We start from the raw sequence: 17,918 nt of genomic DNA on the forward strand, positions 1-17,918 counted from the left end.
AGGCGTGCTCCATGGGCCCTGGGCAGCTGGGGGGCAGTGAGAGAAGGCCCTCTGGTGCCCTGGCACCCCAGCCCCCACCGCAGCAGTTTCATCCTTGCCCTTGGGTGCCCTGGGACAGAGCCCTGTGCTGTCCACAGCCTGGGCACCAGCGCTGTGTGGCTGTGGGTGCCGCCAGGAGCTGTTTTGTCCTTTGATTCTGAGTTTTGCAGAATTCCTTTTGGGGCAGGCTTTTAACTTAAGGCTTGAGAGGATGCTGCTGGTCAGTGGGGCCCCAGGCAGGAGCCGAGTGAGCAGTGGCAGGTCTGAGCCACGCGCCCTCTTTTGCAGGTGCAGATATTCGGCAGCTTCAGCACTGGCCTCTACCTTCCCACCAGGTGAGTGCCCACTCCGCACAGATGAGGGTGTGGTGGACGAAGCTGGCGGTGAGGGGCGGCGTCTGTGTGCGTGCTGAAGGCTGAAAGCAGGTTCCTTGTGTGCAAATCTGAGGCTGGAAAAATGTAAGCTAAAGGAAAAGACCACAGAGCACCGGGGCCAAATTGCGGGAAACAGGCATTTAATTTACTGTTAGGGTCATTGATTGCTTTGCCTGTTTCCTCTTGCACTTCAGAGAAGATGAGAGAGGAGGGGGCGTGAGGAAGATGGGAGCCGTGGAGTAAGTGCAGCAGAAACAGTCTGAGCTCTTTGGATGTTTTTGAAAAGTTGCTTTTACATTTTAATGAAACTTCAAGCAAAGTTGCATTTGAATATTTGTGAGGATTTTTAATTGATAGAAAAACATCAAACAGGTGTTTGCATTTTAGAGTCATTCTTCAGAGCTTCCTCATAAAGGGCTTTTTAATGTCTAGTTTTATGTGTATCGTTTTATTAAAAACTTACATTCTGCTAAGCCAGTTTAATCCTCGGAGGCTAAAGAGACTGCAGCCTCAGGAGTTTTGGGGTGGCATTGGCAAGGCCGGTGGGGAGCTGGGTCCACTGCAGGTGTCCAGGCATCCAGGGCCACGAAGACGGGAGGACCAGGCTTCTGTGGTCCCCGCGACTCGGTCAGCATCTGCTCTCCACCCGTGTTACAAGCAGTTCACAGACTTCATTTTCCTCTCACTGAGAGGGAGGGGCTGGTGGGGTGATGTTGGCCCTGGAAGCACTGCAGGCCTGCAGCCGGCATGTTACAGTGCAGACGGAGGCAGGGGTTCACGCTCGCTTCTCTCCCGTCCAGTGACATCGACCTGGTGGTCTTCGGGAAGTGGGAGCGCCCCCCGCTGCAGCTGCTGGAGCAGGCCCTGCGGAAGCACAATGTGGCGGAGCCGGGCTCCATCAAGGTCCTGGACAAGGCGACGGTGAGTGCCGCTGCTGGGCGCCCCGCCCGAGCAGCCTGTGGGATTAGCTGCCGTGGTTTACGGCGGGCCCTGGTTCTGTTTGAAGCCCGCTCCACTTGTGTGAATGTGCTTGTGTTGTTTTGTAGTTAGGGCTTCTAGCTGATGATGTGTTTAGAGACCGTCTGAAGTACACGTTGTACTGCAAACAGTGAACTCTTCCTGCACTAGAATACACGACTAGGTCGTCCTTTGTGAAGCCGTGCGAGGAGGGGATGATCATACCCGAGGCAGGGCACACTCAGAGGCTGCCCTCTGTGGAGAGTGGAGCCCAGTGATCAAACCCTGGTGTTTATTACATAGAAAAAGGGACTGTTTGCCAAGTTACACTTCAGAAAGAAAAACTTGCCTGGTCCTCTCCTGTTCCAGAAATTTCCACATATGAAAAAACTACTTCCCTCAGGCAGAAGGTGGATGATCAGGCCTCTCTGTTGTCTATGTCAGGGTCTGTCCAAGCCCAGAGCTCTGCACAGGCCAGGAGCCCTGCGTCCGCGGCCTGCTCCGCGATGCGCCTCAGCCTTGGCCCCGCCCCTCCGTGGCTCTGTCCCTGGTGCCAGGCGGCTGCTGGCCTCTGAGCAGGCATCGGTGTGTACAGGCAGAGCAGCCTGGGGGCTCAGCCTGACTGTCCTGAGCGGCCCTCAGAATGTGAGTGTGGCCGTGTTCCTGCTAGTGCCCAGGGTCGGGGGTTCATACTCAGAGGAGTATGGGGTGTGTGTGTCTAAACTCCTTTTGTGTTTAAGGAGAAAACGCTCTGTGTAACTTGGGAAACATTTTGATACCTGACCGTAAACAATGTTGCCTATTAAAGCAAGTTTCATAAATTAAATCTTTGCAGGTACCAATTATAAAACTCACAGACCAGGAGACGGAAGTTAAAGTCGACATCAGCTTTAACATGGAGACCGGGGTGCGGGCAGCAGAGTTCATCAAGAATTACATGAAGGTGCTGTCACCGCAAGTTAGCACGGTGCAGATGAGGGGCTTGTTAAGTTGACTGACCTTTCCCTTACAAATGTTGAAACCATTAAACTGATGATAATCTTTAATGAGAAAGACGGTTACAGATGGATTTACCTTAGAGTGTTATTTCATTGAAGTTACATAGCTGTTTCGCAGCTTTGCCTTCCTTTTCCTAGTTTAGATACTTGCACATTATTATAGGGATCTTTCTAGTTATTACACAGTGACCATCCCTGCAGCTCCTTGTGCCTGATTTGCAAGTTGAGTACATCACAGTGGAGCGTAGGTTTGCTTTCTCTGGGGTCGTGGGGGGGGCGGCGGCGGTCTCAGTGCCTCAGGATGGAAGGCGTTCCTTGAGCTGAGGGACTCTGGACTCTGACCAGGTGTGTGGTGCAGTTAAACGGCGCGCCCTTCCCTGTTCAGAGAGCTGCGCTGTCTGGCCCCTGCCTCTGCTCCCAGTTTGAGGCCTTGCTCCTCGGGAGCCGCTCGCTCTGCAGTCAGGCTTGCTCAGAGTCGCCTCTGCCGCAGCAGAGCTGGAAGCCCAGTGGAGGCAGCCGGGCCTCTGCGCCCCTTCCCAGTGCCGGTCGCGCCGCGGCCCCTTGCTCCCACGCCCTGCTCTCCACCTTGTCCTGCTTTCGGCAGTGTTGCATCCTGCTGGCCTCCTGCCTTTTCGTGAGCTGCCCACCCCTCGCTTGTCTCATGGGTGCCTCTTGAGTGGGGGCGTCTTGTCCGCTGGTTCTGGGACCTTCCCTCACCCACAACTGCACCCACAGAGCCCTCTGCTCAGCGCCTGAGAGGGAGCAGAAACTTGGAGGAAGCACCCGTTCATTCCCCACGCCCCTGGGCCTGGGGTCTCCATGCAGGCCTCCTGCCTCAGCTGTGCTAAACCATAATCTGAGGAGGGGCCCCAGGAGGACCCTAGTGAGCCCCGCATGGATCTCTTCTCATGCCCCTATGGGGTGAGGAGTCCTGGCCTTGAGCGTCCCAAGGAGCAGGACAAGGAAGTGAGCTTCCTGTCTGCACGTGGAGTCTGCCCAGTGCGGACTCTTCAGAGCCACGGTAACTAACCAGATGCTGTCTTTCTTTTGGAATTTGCAGAAATATTCGTTGCTGCCTTACTTGATTTTAGTACTGAAGCAGTTCCTCCTGCAGAGGGACCTGAATGAAGTTTTTACAGGCGGGATTAGCTCGTACAGCCTCATTTTAATGGCCATCAGCTTTCTGCAGGTGAGTATGCTTTGTCTCAGGAACTCTTGACCCTGAGGCTGCCGTGGGTGTCGTTGTTGCCAGTGTTCTGACCGGGCGCTCCTCGGCTTCCAGCTCCTTGCTGTCCCTGCACAGGTCTGTTTTGATGTAGTAGAAACTGACTTCTAGTCTTGATGATGAAACTGCTTTGATCGATGCTTTTTTCCTTTGCACCTGTTTTTTTTGTGTCTGTTGTAACGGTTAGAGGGTTTATCTCATTTTGTCAATCAGGTATATATTGACCTAACGCTGAAGAACCATTATGTTCAGAAAATTTTCATGCCTTGAAAGACAGTGAAAACCTTTCCTTGGTTCTTGACTGTCATTTATACTGAAAAATTTGTCTCAGAAAAAAAGTCAAGTCTCACACATGGTAAAAAAAAAAAAAAAAAAAAAGCTTTTCCCTGAGTGATGAGAAGCCGGTATTTTCCCTTATCTGTTGCCCATATTTTGTTGAGTAGCATGGAGAAACCTATGAGAAAACCTAGCTGAGTGTTACGTGCTGTGCCGCGCTGATGACCTGTCCTTGGGCTGTGTTTTTAACGTACAGTCTCTGTGTGAATCGAGGCACCATCATGCCATTTGCACTCGTCAGCCCTCTGCTGTGTTCTGGCCGCACGGCACTGCTGCTCTGCTCTGTCTGTGGTGGCGCTGAGGGTTTTGTGTCGAGACTTGGGCCATTTTTCTTGGCTCCGTTGGCACTGCTGATGGTGGAGCGGCTGGGCCCAGGGCCCTACACCCCGGAATCTCCTCGGCGCGCCTCTTGGGAGGCCCCGTGAGGGCCCGAGGGCAGGTGGGGCTCTCTCTGCCTCTCTGTCCTCGCTGCGCCTCCCTCATGCTGCCCTTAGAGCCCTTCGGCCCGAGGTGTCAGACCTTTTTGACCTTTTTTTTTGTTTTTAGACCTAAGCATGAGCTGTGTCCTTAATTTATTTCCTCCCACTTTCCTGAACTGTCCGGCAGCCTTGCAGTGTGACTACTGCCCACTCTCCTGGTGCCCGATTCAGTGAACCTGCGGAGGCCACCCGGGCCTGGGCGGGGCGGCCACTGTCAGCTCCACCCCCTGGGTGCCCGGCCCTTCCCACCTCCGCACTGTGCCCGCGGCATCGTCTGATCCATGCCGGACTCGCAGAGGTCGCGGCTCACTTGCTTGCCCTGGGTAACGCTCAGGCAGGAAGACAGGAGGGAGAAGGCCAGACAGCAGCAGGACCGCGGCGCTGAGCCCGCGTGAGGTCTCCTGAGCCCGGACACGCCTGCAGCCTGGAGGAGCCACGCTTCCTCCACGGGCACTGCGCTGTGAGCGCTTTCACCTGCCGTGCTTCTGCCGGGACTTGGACTCGATGGTCCTCTTCTCGACCATCACTGTCCAGCAGCGCAGGCGATGCTGTCTGTTTGGTCTGGTGGGATGGCGCTGGCAGGACCAGCAAGCTGAATGTTTGGTTTCTTTAAACTTGTTTAAATTCACGGCTCGAGGCCGTCACAGTGGGCCACGCCCTCAGATTCCTGAGCCTTTTAGTGACACTCGGGAGGGTCAGTAGACGGGCTCAGCTTCAGAATAAATCCATTAGCTGCTGCAGGGACAGATAGAGTGGAGCTGAGGCTGAGGCTGAGGCTAAGCTGTCTGCCGGGCAGTGAGGTGGGTGCTGTGAATACTGGTGTGGAGCTGGGTACTGCTCCCAGTTAGAATCAGTCCTTCATTCTAGCACAGCGATACTCCTCGGTCTCGCACTGCCCCCTGCTGGTTGCACTTGAGAATAACGGAATTAATACTAGAATCTAGAAAACTGCCTCCACCATCTAGGTGACTCTGAATTGTATACTCACTTAGCAGTATTTGGGAATTTGGGATTAATCAGATGTCTGTGTAGAAATGTGTGGCTTCTGAATTTCATAGGATTGAAGTATAATTTAAAGATTCAGATGAGAAGATTTTCTTCCTCTTGAGCACTCTTGGTTGACAAGCGATCCAGGCTCTGCTGGTGCCTCCTGGCTGCCAGGGTAGTGGGTGGACGTGGGCCCCTGACTGCGTCCTGGGCCGGCCGTCTGACCCCGCCGCGTGCGCGGTGTCTCGAGTGCCCAGAATCCATACAAACGGGGGTGCCTCACTTTCACAGCTGCATCCGAGAATCGACGCCCGGAGAGCGGACGAGAACCTAGGGATGCTGCTCGTGGAATTTTTTGAACTCTACGGAAGAAATTTTAATTACTTGAAAACTGGTATTAGAATAAAAGAAGGAGGTGCCTATATCGCCAAAGAGGAGATCATGAAAGCCATGACCAGCGGGTACAGACCGTCGATGCTGTGCATTGAGGACCCCCTGCTGCCTGGTAAGGACCCTTGCTCTGCGCGGGCCCCCAGCTGCAGGCACTGGGCTCCGGCCGCCGATGCCAGCCGGGGAGCATTCACAGGTGCCCAGCCACGGGCAGTCACTGGATCTCATGTAGGGTCCTGCTACTCTACCAGGGTCAGGGGTGGCACGTCAGAATTCCTTGTTAATACGTCTGAATGACTTACTGTAAAGTTGCAACTTCGTTTACTTTCTGTAATCAGAAAAATGTAGAACGTGTGAATTAAGAAAAAAATTCCATTTTTTCTGAATAGAAATGTCTTCCTTGTCCGTCATAAGTCGTCTGTTTCCCAGGAGTCCGTCGCACAGGAGAGTGAAGCGTGCCGTGGCCCGCCCCCCTTCTGCGCGTGCCTCTCCGGGTTTCCACACGTGGGTGTTGACAGCGAGCGTCGCTTCCCTGTTAACAGGGTCTGTGCTCGGTCCTCTTCAGCTCTTTGCAATCCCGTGGACTGCAGCCCTCCAGGCTCCCCTATTCACGGGCTTCTGCAGGCACAGATGCTGGAACGGTTGCCATCTCCTGCTCCAGTTAATTGGATGGCATCACATAATACAGACAGCTTTGCTGCTTGTGGTTTTACTTGACAGTAAACCTGAGACACCTCTCCTGTGTGTGGAGGGAGGTTCCGGTGTGAGGCTGGCTGCCTTGCAGAGCCTGGCAGGTTAGGGTGTGTTTCCCACACCTTTGCTGGCTGTCTTTGAGATCTTTGCCGGCCTGATAAGGCCAGGCATGTCCCTTTTCACTTACTGTACTTTTCTCTAATGATGGCTGAGGTTAAACAGATGGTTACTGGTCAGCCCCACAGGTGTTTATGGAGGGTTTATTGGGTGACACACCGCTCTTACTGTGGGTGATAAAATCAGAGGCAGACAGGCGACAGACGAGGTGGTGAGATGGTCAGCTCTGGGTGCAGGGCCCCTTCATGGTTTTTGTGTGAGCTTGTGCGCTTTGTCCGTCCGTCCGCTGCACTGTCTTCCCTGGTTTTGTAAGGTCCTCTGCCGTCAGGGAAGCCTTTCTTTGTTGACATGTTGTACTTCTGTCTCTTGCATCTGTATTTGCTGTTTTATTGTTTCTGTGTGGGTATGTGCGAAGTCGTTTCAGTCATGTCTGACTCCTTCTGACTCTATGGACTGTAACCTGCCAGGCCCCTCCATCCGTGGGGTTCTCTGGGTAGGAATACTGGAGTGGGTTGCCATGCCCTCCTTCAGGGGATCTTCCTGACCCAGGAATCAAACCCGCATCTCTTTTATCTCCTCTATTGACTGACAGGTTGTTTAACACTAGCGCCACCTGGGAAGCCTTTTGTTTCTTGCATTATATTTGGTGTTTTTTTAGTGTTTAACTCCTGTATATGTTTTTCAACACCCTTAGATTTATGGTTTTTGTTTTGTGGCTCCTGGGGTATGAAATTTATTTCTTAAAACTCTTCTGAAACTCTCCTCTGTGGTCTGTGTGGTCTGTGTGGCACTTCCTCAGCAGTGCATCTCCCTCCTACCAGGACAGGCCTCCAGCCCTGGCGTGTCTGCCTTGGGTCAGCTAAGTGGCCGGCAGTTCCTTTGTCTTCAGTGTTTGCTGAGATGTAATTGAAAAGGAAAACCCGCACAGTTACAGAGCGGCTACATGATTAAACCTGGAAAAGAGAAAATTTTGGTGCTTAAGGATGTGTTTCCTAAGAAAAACATCCCAACCTGAACTTGAGGAATGAATTACATGTAAATTGAACTTGGAAAGTCTGCTGCTCCAACAAAGTCCGCTCCTTACCTGGACTCCCTTAATGACTTCGGTGGCGCTTCATTTTATTTGCTGTCTGCAAATGTGAGAGGTTGCATCTCTGATGATGGCTCTCTGTCTCAGGGAACGACGTGGGCCGGAGCTCCTACGGGGCCATGCAGGTGAAGCAGGTGTTCGACTATGCCTACATCGTCCTCAGCCACGCTGTGTCGCCGCTCGCCAGGTCCTACCCCAACAGAGACTCGGAAAGGTACCCGTGGGGCCGCGGCCCCTGACGTTTGTCTTCACGGAGTTTGCCGCCCTGTTTCAGGAGAACCTGAGAATGCTGGGAAAGGAATGCCTTTTGGGAGTTCAGGGTGGTCCTGGTGGTCAAGAGGTGAAAGGTTTTCATTTAGAGAGCTAGGATTTTCCCAGGGTATTAGTTTTGGGGAGGTCATTTCTGGCTTTAAAGCTGTAGCACTCTGATGTTTTTCCTCCGGCTGCCCTCAAGAGGTGGGTGTCCAGCCCTGAGGGACGCGTCCCGCCCCCAGCCCCCTCCCTGCACACCTGTCTTCTGTGCCCCATTTTGAGCACTCACTTTTCTGGTGTGCGCTTTTACTGGTGAGAAGTGCTTCTTCCTGACTGAAGATCATGCGCCTGTGGAGGTGGGGCTGGGATGGAGGGAGGAGCTGAGGGGAAGTGAGAGGCAGGGGTGATGACTGTCGCAGGAGGTTGCTGAAGCTGGGCCGGTACCTCCGTCCTCAGAGGTTATGGAGGCCAGCACAGTGGTGGGGGCACAGGGCTCTGTGGCCTCCGTCCCTGGGTATTTGTGGGCAAAGCTTTGGGCCCGTTCTGGGCACTCAGTCTCCCCCGAATGGTGGGAAACGGGGCCCCTATGGTCACTGCGATTGGGGGTGGGCTTCCTTACCTGGCGTGGACTTCAGCGGTCCTTGGTGGACAGATGGAGGTCCCAGGGCTTCTGCATCCATGCCCCCACTTTTTCTGTACCGTGTGGGTTTGGGTTCAAACAGCAGAAGTCAGTCGTAAGATTACCTTCGCTTTTCCCACCTTTGCTTTAGCAGAGCTCTGTGTTAGGATGTAAGGTGGCCCCTGGATAGTGTGGCTGGCTCCCTGGCACGCTCTGTGCTGTGCTCACGCCCGCGTGCCCTTGCCCTTCCGCAGCACCTTAGGGAGGATCATCAAGGTGACCCAGGAGGTGATCGACTACCGGACGTGGATCAAGGAGAAGTGGGGCGGCAGGGTCCACGTGGCGCCGGACCCCGGTGAGAGGCCACCCTCCCGTGGCTCTGCATGTCCTGACGCGCTCACGCAGGAGTGTCTGCTTTTAGTAACAAACTGTTCCCACTAAGAAAGCAACTCGTTTCCTGTAAGAATTCAAAACTGTAAGGTTCAGGCCAGTGCTGTCCACACATGGCAGTTCTGAAGTTCCCAGGAACTGCGTTGTAAGCGGAAGGAAACAGGTTAAATTAGTTTTAGTAGTCTGTTTTATTCAACTTCGCACTCAAAATATTATCATCTGAACAGGTAGTCAACATCCAAAGTTACTGAGTTTCTTGTACCACGTCCTCCCAAGTGCTGTGTGTGTTTATACCTAAAGTGCATCAGGATCACGGTTTGTGTAATGCAGAGTTGAAACTATACATCCACGTTGTTTCGAACATAGTTAAGTGTGTTCCAATAGCTGAAATGTGACTTAAAATATTAATTGAAATGAAGTGAAATTAGGAATTGGCTTTGTTAGCCTCATGCGCAGTGTTAGAGGCACAGTGGGACCTTGGGCTGAAGTGTGTGATGGCTCACCTTCCTCCCACAGACAACAGGATCAAGATCGCAGAGCGGATGGGCACGTGCGAGGGGGACCAGCCTCCTCGACGAGACCCTGAGTCTCCCTTCGGCCCACGCCTGACCCTGTCCCTGCCCGGCCCCCAGCTCCGGTCGTCTGGCTCGTCTGCCTCCTCTGTGTCCTCGCTCTCCGGCAGCGACATCGTGAGTGGCCCCCTCTGAGCCCTGGGGCTGCTGTGAGTTGTGGTGTACAAACTTACGTGGAGATGAGACCAGCAGTCTGGGCGTCTCAGTTGCGATTCTGTGATGTTCTTCAGTTTTGACCTGACAGGGAGGAGGCCTGGGCAGAGGGGCCAGCTGATCCTGGGACCCCCTGGGGCTCACCCCTGGCTGCTCCTGTTGTTCCGAGGGGCACGAGCCTCAAGTGCAGCTCTCCTCTCGTCCTCCCCCAGGATTCGGACACGCCGCCCTGTACAACACCCAGCGTGTACCAGTTCAGCCTTCAGGCGCCCACCCCTCTGCTGGCCAGCCTGCCTGCTGCCCTGCCCATGCCGAGTGGCAAACCTCAGTCCGCCACGTCCAGGACGTTGGTCATGACAACGAACACCCAGGTACGCAGCTGGCTGGGCCCTTCCCAGTGATGGCCTGGGACCAGGTCCGAGGTGCTGTGCATGGTAGGATTGACTGACACGTTAGATTAGAGAGAGAAAGAACCCTTAGAAGTTCTTGGAATAGACATGTCTGTCCTGTAGGACATTCTCATCCTTGGTGGGTTGATAGAATGTGGTCCTGTCATTCTATAGAAGTCCGTGTTCTTGAGCTTCACCATATGCTGTGTTTGCACGAGGGGACTCTGGGTGTCTGAGCCCAGAGCTGGCTCTTGACAAAGTTCACATGGTCTTTCTGCAAGTGATGATGATGCTCAGCAGGAGGCCACCATCCTGGGATGATGCTGAGAGGGCCCTTGATGCCGTCCCTTGGCCGAGAAGGATGCCGTCCCTGATTTCCTCAAAGAATCCCATTGTTTGCACTGTTCTCAGATTCGATACCAACACTGACTTCTCCACGTTATTCACTACATACTTATTATAGAAGAAATTCTATAATATAATATAATCCTTTTTAAAAAAATTTAGACAAAATTAGTCTAAAAGATAGATTTTTAGAGGTAATTTTTGGTGTTTTAGATTTGTAGCTTCTTCCTAAACATACATCAACTCCATGTGTATGAAACTCATCACATTAATGCACTTCTGAAGTAGAGTCGGCTTTCACAAGCAGTTGTAATCTGAGCAGAAGGTGATGGGGATTCCTGCTTGTCCCCACGTGTCTCTGTGTTGCTGGGCTCCCCACACAGGTGGGGCGTTCTCAGGACACACCCCAGGCTAAGGGGGTGTGGAGGCAGCAGGCGTGGGATGCGCAGTGGTGGCCGTCAGCACAGCCCCCCAGGAGTCTTGTCCTAGCACATTAATAAGCGAGGAACACGGAGGCAGCACCTGCCTGTGGACGAGAACCGCCACAGACAGACTTGGCTCTGACCGCTCCTCGGGCCTGGCTCCCCCCAGAGCCGTGTGCAGGCGCTGCCCGCGCTGCACCTCCCGGGTGGCGTCAGGACCACGTGCTGCCTCTGGTCCCTCTGTCACCTGCGCAGATAGTGAGGCAAAAGGTAAGGCCACTCAAGGTTTTTTTTTTTCTTTTTTTAAAAGCATGTTTATTTATTTTACTTGGCTGGCCTGGATCTTATTTGTGGCATGTGGGACCTAGCTCCCTGACCAAGGATTGAACCTGGGCCCCCTATGTTGGGAGCGTGGAGTCTGAGCCACTGGGCATCCCGGGAAGTCGTCATTCAAGGTTTAAGACAAAAAGCTCAAAGCCCACTTTGTCATTTTATCGCCAAACTGCAAATGTCACTCCCAGTGGAGTCAGTGAGGGAAATCCTACTTGCACACCTCATGTGCACAGTCTCTGAGTGCCCCACTTGTGGTGACGTCTCCCTCATCAGGATGCAGTGCGGACTTAACAGCCAGGGCACGAAGCTGTCAGAGACCCCAGGATTGCGCTCTTCTCTGCACCCCTGGGGGCACAGAGCCCCCACTGAAGAGAGGTCCTGGGTGGGAGGAAGCGTGAGGAAGGGGTGCCTTCCTTGAGGCCAACTCCTGCCACAGCTGTTGCTCAGGAGGCCACAGCTACCCTCCTGCGGTCTCAGGGCGAATGCGGGCAGTGCTGAGGTGAGAGCAGTGAGGGCCTGGAAGAGCAGGGGAGGGGCTCCCGAGCCAGCGCCTCTGCCCTGATGGGAAGGCGGTGCGGCCATGGGGGGGGGCGGAGGGTGGGGGCCGTCCGCCTGCAGGCCTTCAGTCCCCCTGGCCTGGGGCCTCTCACGCTGCCCGACCCAGGGCGCTACCTGGAGACCCAGGGGACAGTTTCTCTGACAATTGTAGTTCTCTTGAAGTTTTTGGTCACCAAAACCTTATGGCTTGGGTGACTGGACATCCTTCACATTGTCATGGTGCTTCCGAGCAGACTGTTGTAAGGTTGTAGTCAGACAGACTGAGGGGCCTGTTGTGAGGTTGTAGTCAGACTGAGGGGCCTGCTGTGAGGTTGTAGTCAGACAGACTGAGGGGCCTGCTGTGAGGTTGTAGTCAGACTGAGGGGCCTGTTGTGAGGTTGTAGTCAGACTGAGGGGCCTGTTGTGAGGTTGTAGTCAGACTGAGGGGCCTGCTATGAGGCTGCAGGCAGATCCACTGAGGAGCCGGTTGTGAGCGCCCTTCTTGGGGCTCCTGGTAAGAGCTGTGTCGCGCGGGCACTCACCCCATCTCTGGTCCTCTCCCCCAGACCAGGTTTACTATTCCTGCCCCGACACTCGGCGTGGCCCCCGTGCCCTGTAGACAGGTGGGTGTCGAAGCCGCCCCGGCGCTGAAGGCCGTCCACCATGTGTCCTCCCCGGCCATCCCTTCTGCGTCCCCCAACCCGCTCTCCAGCCCCCACCTGTATCACAAGGTACGGCCCTGGGGCCTAGGCGCTGGTCCCCCCCGCACGCTGGCGGCCAGCCCGCCCTGAGCACCTTCTCTGCCCCAGAGGGAGTCCACACACGTTCTTTGTTCTCTAGGGGCAGTTTGATCATTCAGCTTCATGTCTGCTTTCCCTGTAACAAGCAAAGCTTTATAAGTGTTAAATTATTTTAAAATTTAATATAGTTTAATTCACATGTAAGCATCTTTTTTTTTTTAATTTGTTAGCATTAAAGTTCGAAGTGAAGAATATCTAACTCCCATTTTTCTGTTAATTCGCACGGTAAGCTTTGGTTCTCAGGAAGCAAACGATGAAGCAGGAATGATGACGCCGCACACGGCGTCGCCCCTCCCACCACTGCACTGCCCCGGTCTTGCTGCAGGCGCCCTGGGCGGGGGGCCGGCTGCTCTGGGCTGGGCTTTCTGGCTTCTGGGGCCCTGGGGGGCTTGGGCCCACTGCCGTGGGGCCGCTCTGAGTCTTCCCTACACGTTAGAAACACGGTTCAGAAAAAAGGCCGGGAGGTCGGGAAGAGCCATGGCCGGGGTCCAGGCTCTCGGCCCACGAGGGGAGCGGGGCTGTGGTGGGCGTCCATCCAGGCCGGCCTCGAGCCACGTCCCTCTGGGTCTCCTCAGCAGCACAGCGGCATGAAGCTGTCCATGAAGGGCTCCCACGGCCACGGCCAGGGTGGCAGCTACGGCTCGGTGGGCACGGGCGGCGTGCGGCCTCCCGTGGGCAACCGGGGCCACCACCAGTACAACCGCACCGGCTGGAGGAGGAAAAAACACGCGCACACGAGGGATAGCCTGCCCGTCAGCCTCAGCAGGTAATGCTCTGGCGGCCACCGGCCCGCCTCGCAGACGGCAGGGGCGGCCGCGGGGCCCGGCCCGGAGACCAGGCCCGGCCGGCCACGCTGCATGCCCCGTGTGTGGTCACGTCCTCAAGAGCAGCTCCCTGTGTCGTCTGTGAAGCCTTAGACATGGACGCCGTCTGCTGCCTCCCAGGCGCCGCCTGCAGGGCCGGAGCGGGTCTGCACGGGACCCGGGGGCCGGCTGGGGTCGTGCCGCCTCTCGGCACTGTGCTGCCCTGCGGGTTGGGTACTTTGATTTCACGTTGTCGGAGCAGCGGAGTGCGAACCCCAGTATTTGTTTGGAGGTCATCATTGTTTTACTGCCCTCACATTTTGTTTTGAATTTCAGAACTGTTTTTCTATGTAAATATTGAAAACTTATGATTTGTGCAATAACTCAGATATTTTTTATTTAATTTCATATTTTCACATAAGTTATATTGAAGGGAGGAGGGAATTTTTTTAAACAAGCTTAGATCCTTTCCCGAGTTGCATTTTCTAAGTTGGGTTCATCGTGTCGGCTGGTTGATGAGCGTCGTTGTGAACACCACGAATGAGGGGCTTGGGTTATTTTTATGTTCCTTCTTCAGGTCAGACGTGAGGCCTCTCAGCCTGCGGTGAAGGAGCCGAGTCCCCCAGTGGGCTCCCCGAGGGGTTTGGCTCCTAAACATTCTGACCAGCTGCCAGCCGGCTCTGCCGTCCGGCCTGTCTGTGGTCCTGCTCTGACCTCGGAGTTTTAATATTTTGGGTTTGGTTCTTTTAAACTGTAGACAACAGACCCAGCATTTAAAGTGCCAGAGTATAACTTTCTACAGGGAAAAAATGTCACATGGTAAGATCTTAAGCAAGCGTGAACTGTGAAACGCTGCAGTTTTAGTCACGCAGCCCGTCATGACGGGTCTGGCGAGCACAGACAATGGTACCCAGTTTTAGGAATGTGGAGAAAGGAGTTATGTTGATTCCATTGTGGAATCTGTAGCGGTATGCATTCGTTCTGTTAAGAGCAACTATAGGAGAAGTACTTGAGCTGCTTGGCGCGCCGTGGGGGGGTTTTAACACATCGCAGGAGAGCACAGTCCAGTGTCGGGCCCGAGCGGCCGGCGCCCGACCCGAGAAGCATCCTATGCAAGTGTGTTCTGCCACGACAACCACTGTCTCTGTTACCCATCCCGAACACTGACGCAGCCACCCTGCCTCACCCTGAGTTTCCTGAGCGCCGCAGGTGTCCCGGGAGGTGGGCGCCTCTCCTAGGTTGTCCGGCTCCCATTTTTAAGACAGGGTTCTGACCCTGCTACACTACAGGCGGGATGGTCTTTGAAGTCCACTAGTGAGAATCGGGACGGGAAGCTTACTGCTGTGACCCGGGGCGTGCAGAAGCGGGGCGTCCTTGAGGGCTCTGAGCGCCACACACCCCGCCGTGTCCGCGGGCCCTGGAAGGCAGGCCCGGCCCGCCTGTGCGGAGAGGGGCTGACGTGCCTGCGGGCTCCCTGGGGGTGCCCGAGCTGAGTAGCACAGTTTGTCTGCGGTTCGTGATGATCCAAGGTTATCAAAAATATTTAAAGATATTTAAATTGTGAACCTATTGATAAAGAATTATTTATAAAAACTGATACGTAGGCCTGTACTAATCTCTCCGCATTAGCAATATTGACTGTAACCCTCCACTAAAGAAACACGGCGGGGACTGGGAGCACCGAGGGTGGGCCCGGGACGCAGTCCCAGACTGGGGCGCCAGGCTCCAGCCCACACGGTGAACAAATGAATTGGCCTGGCTCCCTGTGGCCACACGCCGCAGGCTGACAAGATATATCATGTTTCGGTTTTTTTTGTGCGTGGACAACAATGTGGAAGCTAAAATTGACATATTTTTATGTAAAGTTTTTCTATTCTTTGATTTTTAATAAACTTTGGAAACCAGGTGGTGGCTGTGTTTGTGTGTGTGTCTTTTCCTTTCAAGGCGGGGGCGGGCTGCCCTCTGTGGGTTTTGTTCTTGCCTTGGCCAAGGCCAGACAGCCAGTGATCATGTTGTCTTTGGTTCATGAACTTGGAACCTGGTGAGGTTGCAGGCTGGTCGTGGGAGAGTGAGCCCTGTCCTAGGCTAGGTGACAGGATGCGTCAGAGCCGTTTATTGACACTCTTCGTGTGTCGTTTCTGACAAGCCGATATCACACGGCGCTTAACTTCCCATCAGAATCCTTTGTTCCACCTCTCTCTTGGGCCAACATTATACGACTTCAAAATAGCGCGTTTGAAACCACCAAAAATCATAGCATGGCATAAAATGTAGCTTACATTTAGATTAGAACCTATAAGGAAATTTTTGAAAACTCCCACTCCCCTGAGTTACTGAGCCACTGGGCTTGGCTGTGAGGCCTCTAGCCAGATGCCCCAGAGCCGCCGTGTGTGGAGCCTGGCGCTGTGGGGCTGGCGTTGTGGGCCCGGCGTGCCTTCACGGCCTTCCCCAGGAGGCTTCTGCAGATGCCAGGCCTGGCTCCTCAGGGACTCCCATTGCCATGAGGTCGCAGAAAGCCTCTGAGGGCAGCTGACAGCCCACGACCTCAGCGAAGAAGGGAGCCGGGGCTGGGGGTGCAGAGTGTGTGCCAAGCCACTGGAGCCGTGTCCCGCTCCGTGTGACCCCACCAGGCTCCTCTGTCCGGGGGCCTCTCCGGGCGAGAACACTGGAGATGATGGGTGCATTTTTCTGAGCAGAGTGCCTGGGGTGGCCTTGGGCCAGGACTCGAGTGGCCTGGGGGGGCTGGGTGCGTTGGGGACCCAGGAGGCGGCCTGGGTGGGGTGCAGGAGCTGGCTGGAGGGGCAGAGGGAAGGCCCCCCTGACCCTGTGGCCACCTCTAGAGGCGGGCTGGAGGAGGGCGTTGGGTGGTCCAGCTGAGAGGACCGCTGCTGGGTTTAGGATCTAGGGATGGCCCGCAGGTGGAGCTGGAGAGCCACCTGGAAGACTTAGGGGCCGAAGTGGGTCTTTGTCCGCAGCGCACACTGCACCAGCTTGGACAGCGTGATTCCAGATGCCCGAGGCCTCCGGGGGGGACAGGGGCTCAGTAGGCGAGCCATGCTGCGAGCCTGGGGGGTGGGCTGTAGAGACCGCGGTCTCCTCAAGTGTGAGCTGGGCCTCGGGGGGGCTCAGGGACAGCGAGAGGGTGCCAGTGGTGTGCAGCGGGGCCCTGCGTCCTACTGGGACGTGGCATGCAGCATCAGCTGTCTGGGGGGCCCCTCGGCCTGCTGCCCCCGCGGCCTCAGTTTGACCCTCTGTCTGCTCACCACATTGTCTTGGGCCAGTCAGCACAGACGCACAGGCTTCCAGACACCCCCGTGCCCCACACCCACCCCCCGTGCCGGGGCTCCAGGATTTCGTCTCTGGGCTGCTTTGGGATCTCAAGTGCCCTGTCTTCGCCCCATTCCAGGGACCTGTACCTGGGCCCCAAGCTGCCTGTGTGCACGGGGTCAGTGACGTTGGTAATCCAGAAGCGAGTGTATGTGTTTGTCTGTCACACTGTGATGGGTTTTTTAAAAATTTTATTTATTTATTTATTTGTTTATTTTTTTTAATATTATTTTATTAGTTGGAGACCAATCACTTCACAACATTTCAGTGGGTTTTGTCATACATTGACATGAATCAGCCATAGAGTTACACGTATTCCCCATCCCGATCCCCCCTCCCACCTCCCTCTCCACCCGACTCCTCAGGGTCCTCCCAGTGCACCAGGCCCGAGCACTTGACTCATGCATCCCACGTGGGCTGGTGGTCTGTTTCACCATAGATAACAAAGTAGAGTTGGCGTATTAATTTCAGGTATAACATCACCTTGGCTTCCCTGTGGCTCAGATGCTAAAGCATCTGCCTGCAATGCAGGAGACCTGGGTTCCATCCCTGGGTTGGGAAGATCTCTTGGAGGGAGCGCATGGCAACCCACTCCAGTATTCTTGCCCGGAGAATCCCAAGGACACAGGAGCCTGGCAGGCTACAGCCCGTGGGGTTGACAAAGAGTCAGGCACGACTGAGTGACTGCCACACACACACACACACAACATTATACTTCAGTATTTGTATAGCTTACATGGACTGGGTTTCCACACTCTCCTCCCAGTCCAGGAATCTTCCCAACCCAGGTACAGAACCCAGGTCTCCTGCATTGCAAGTAGATTCTTCACCATCTGAGCCACCAGGGAAGCCCGCTCCACTGAAAGTCATTATGAAATACTGCCTATATTCACCGTGTGATGACCTGATGAAGCTCTGAGGAGGGTGAGATGCTTATATCCTTACACTTTAGAATTTGCAAAGCTCCTGCCAATCCTCAAGTGATTTAGATGACCAAAGGAAGCTGACTTAAAAGGGATGCTGGCTACCATGAAACACACACAGTCCCAAAGACCTCACACCCGGGGCTAACTCCCACCGTCTACGAGCTGCTCAAGAAAAGGTTTCTTTACTGTGTTTCCATAGCTCCGTGGGGATGGGGCAGTCCCCCAGTAATGATGAGGAAGCCCTAGGCCACCCCTGGTGGTGTCCTTCACTGTCCATCTCCCAGGATCCCTGGGTCCTGGAGAAGGACCAATCCGTGATTCAAAGGCCCCAGGGTGAATTCTGGGGCTTCCCTGGCGGCTCAGAG

At 54.7% G+C, this 17,918-nt stretch overlaps 1 protein-coding gene across 2 annotated transcripts in view; it reads left to right on the forward strand.

Moving 5' to 3' along the window:
- TENT4A (terminal nucleotidyltransferase 4A) overlaps positions 1–15,208 on the forward strand; it is a 40,634-nt gene extending 25,426 nt beyond the window's left edge. Inside the window, exons 3-13 of one of the 2 annotated variants that reach the window (XM_065905408.1) lie at positions 328–374; positions 1,214–1,334; positions 2,206–2,313; positions 3,429–3,557; positions 5,687–5,900; positions 7,773–7,899; positions 8,811–8,911; positions 9,463–9,635; positions 9,884–10,042; positions 12,264–12,428; positions 13,073–15,208. In XM_065905408.1, the coding sequence (XP_065761480.1) occupies positions 328–374; positions 1,214–1,334; positions 2,206–2,313; positions 3,429–3,557; positions 5,687–5,900; positions 7,773–7,899; positions 8,811–8,911; positions 9,463–9,635; positions 9,884–10,042; positions 12,264–12,428; positions 13,073–13,267 (1,539 nt within the window). In that variant the 3' untranslated portion in view covers positions 13,268–15,208. The remainder of the gene's footprint in view (positions 1–327; positions 375–1,213; positions 1,335–2,205; positions 2,314–3,428; positions 3,558–5,686; positions 5,901–7,772; positions 7,900–8,810; positions 8,912–9,462; positions 9,636–9,883; positions 10,043–12,263; positions 12,429–13,072) is intronic. The other variant, XM_065905409.1, reaches the window with a different exon arrangement.
- Positions 15,209–17,918: the final 2,710 nt, after the last annotated feature.

Source organism: Muntiacus reevesi, chromosome 14 (genome assembly GCF_963930625.1).
Source record: "Muntiacus reevesi chromosome 14, mMunRee1.1, whole genome shotgun sequence".
NCBI lineage: Eukaryota > Metazoa > Chordata > Mammalia > Artiodactyla > Cervidae > Muntiacus > Muntiacus reevesi.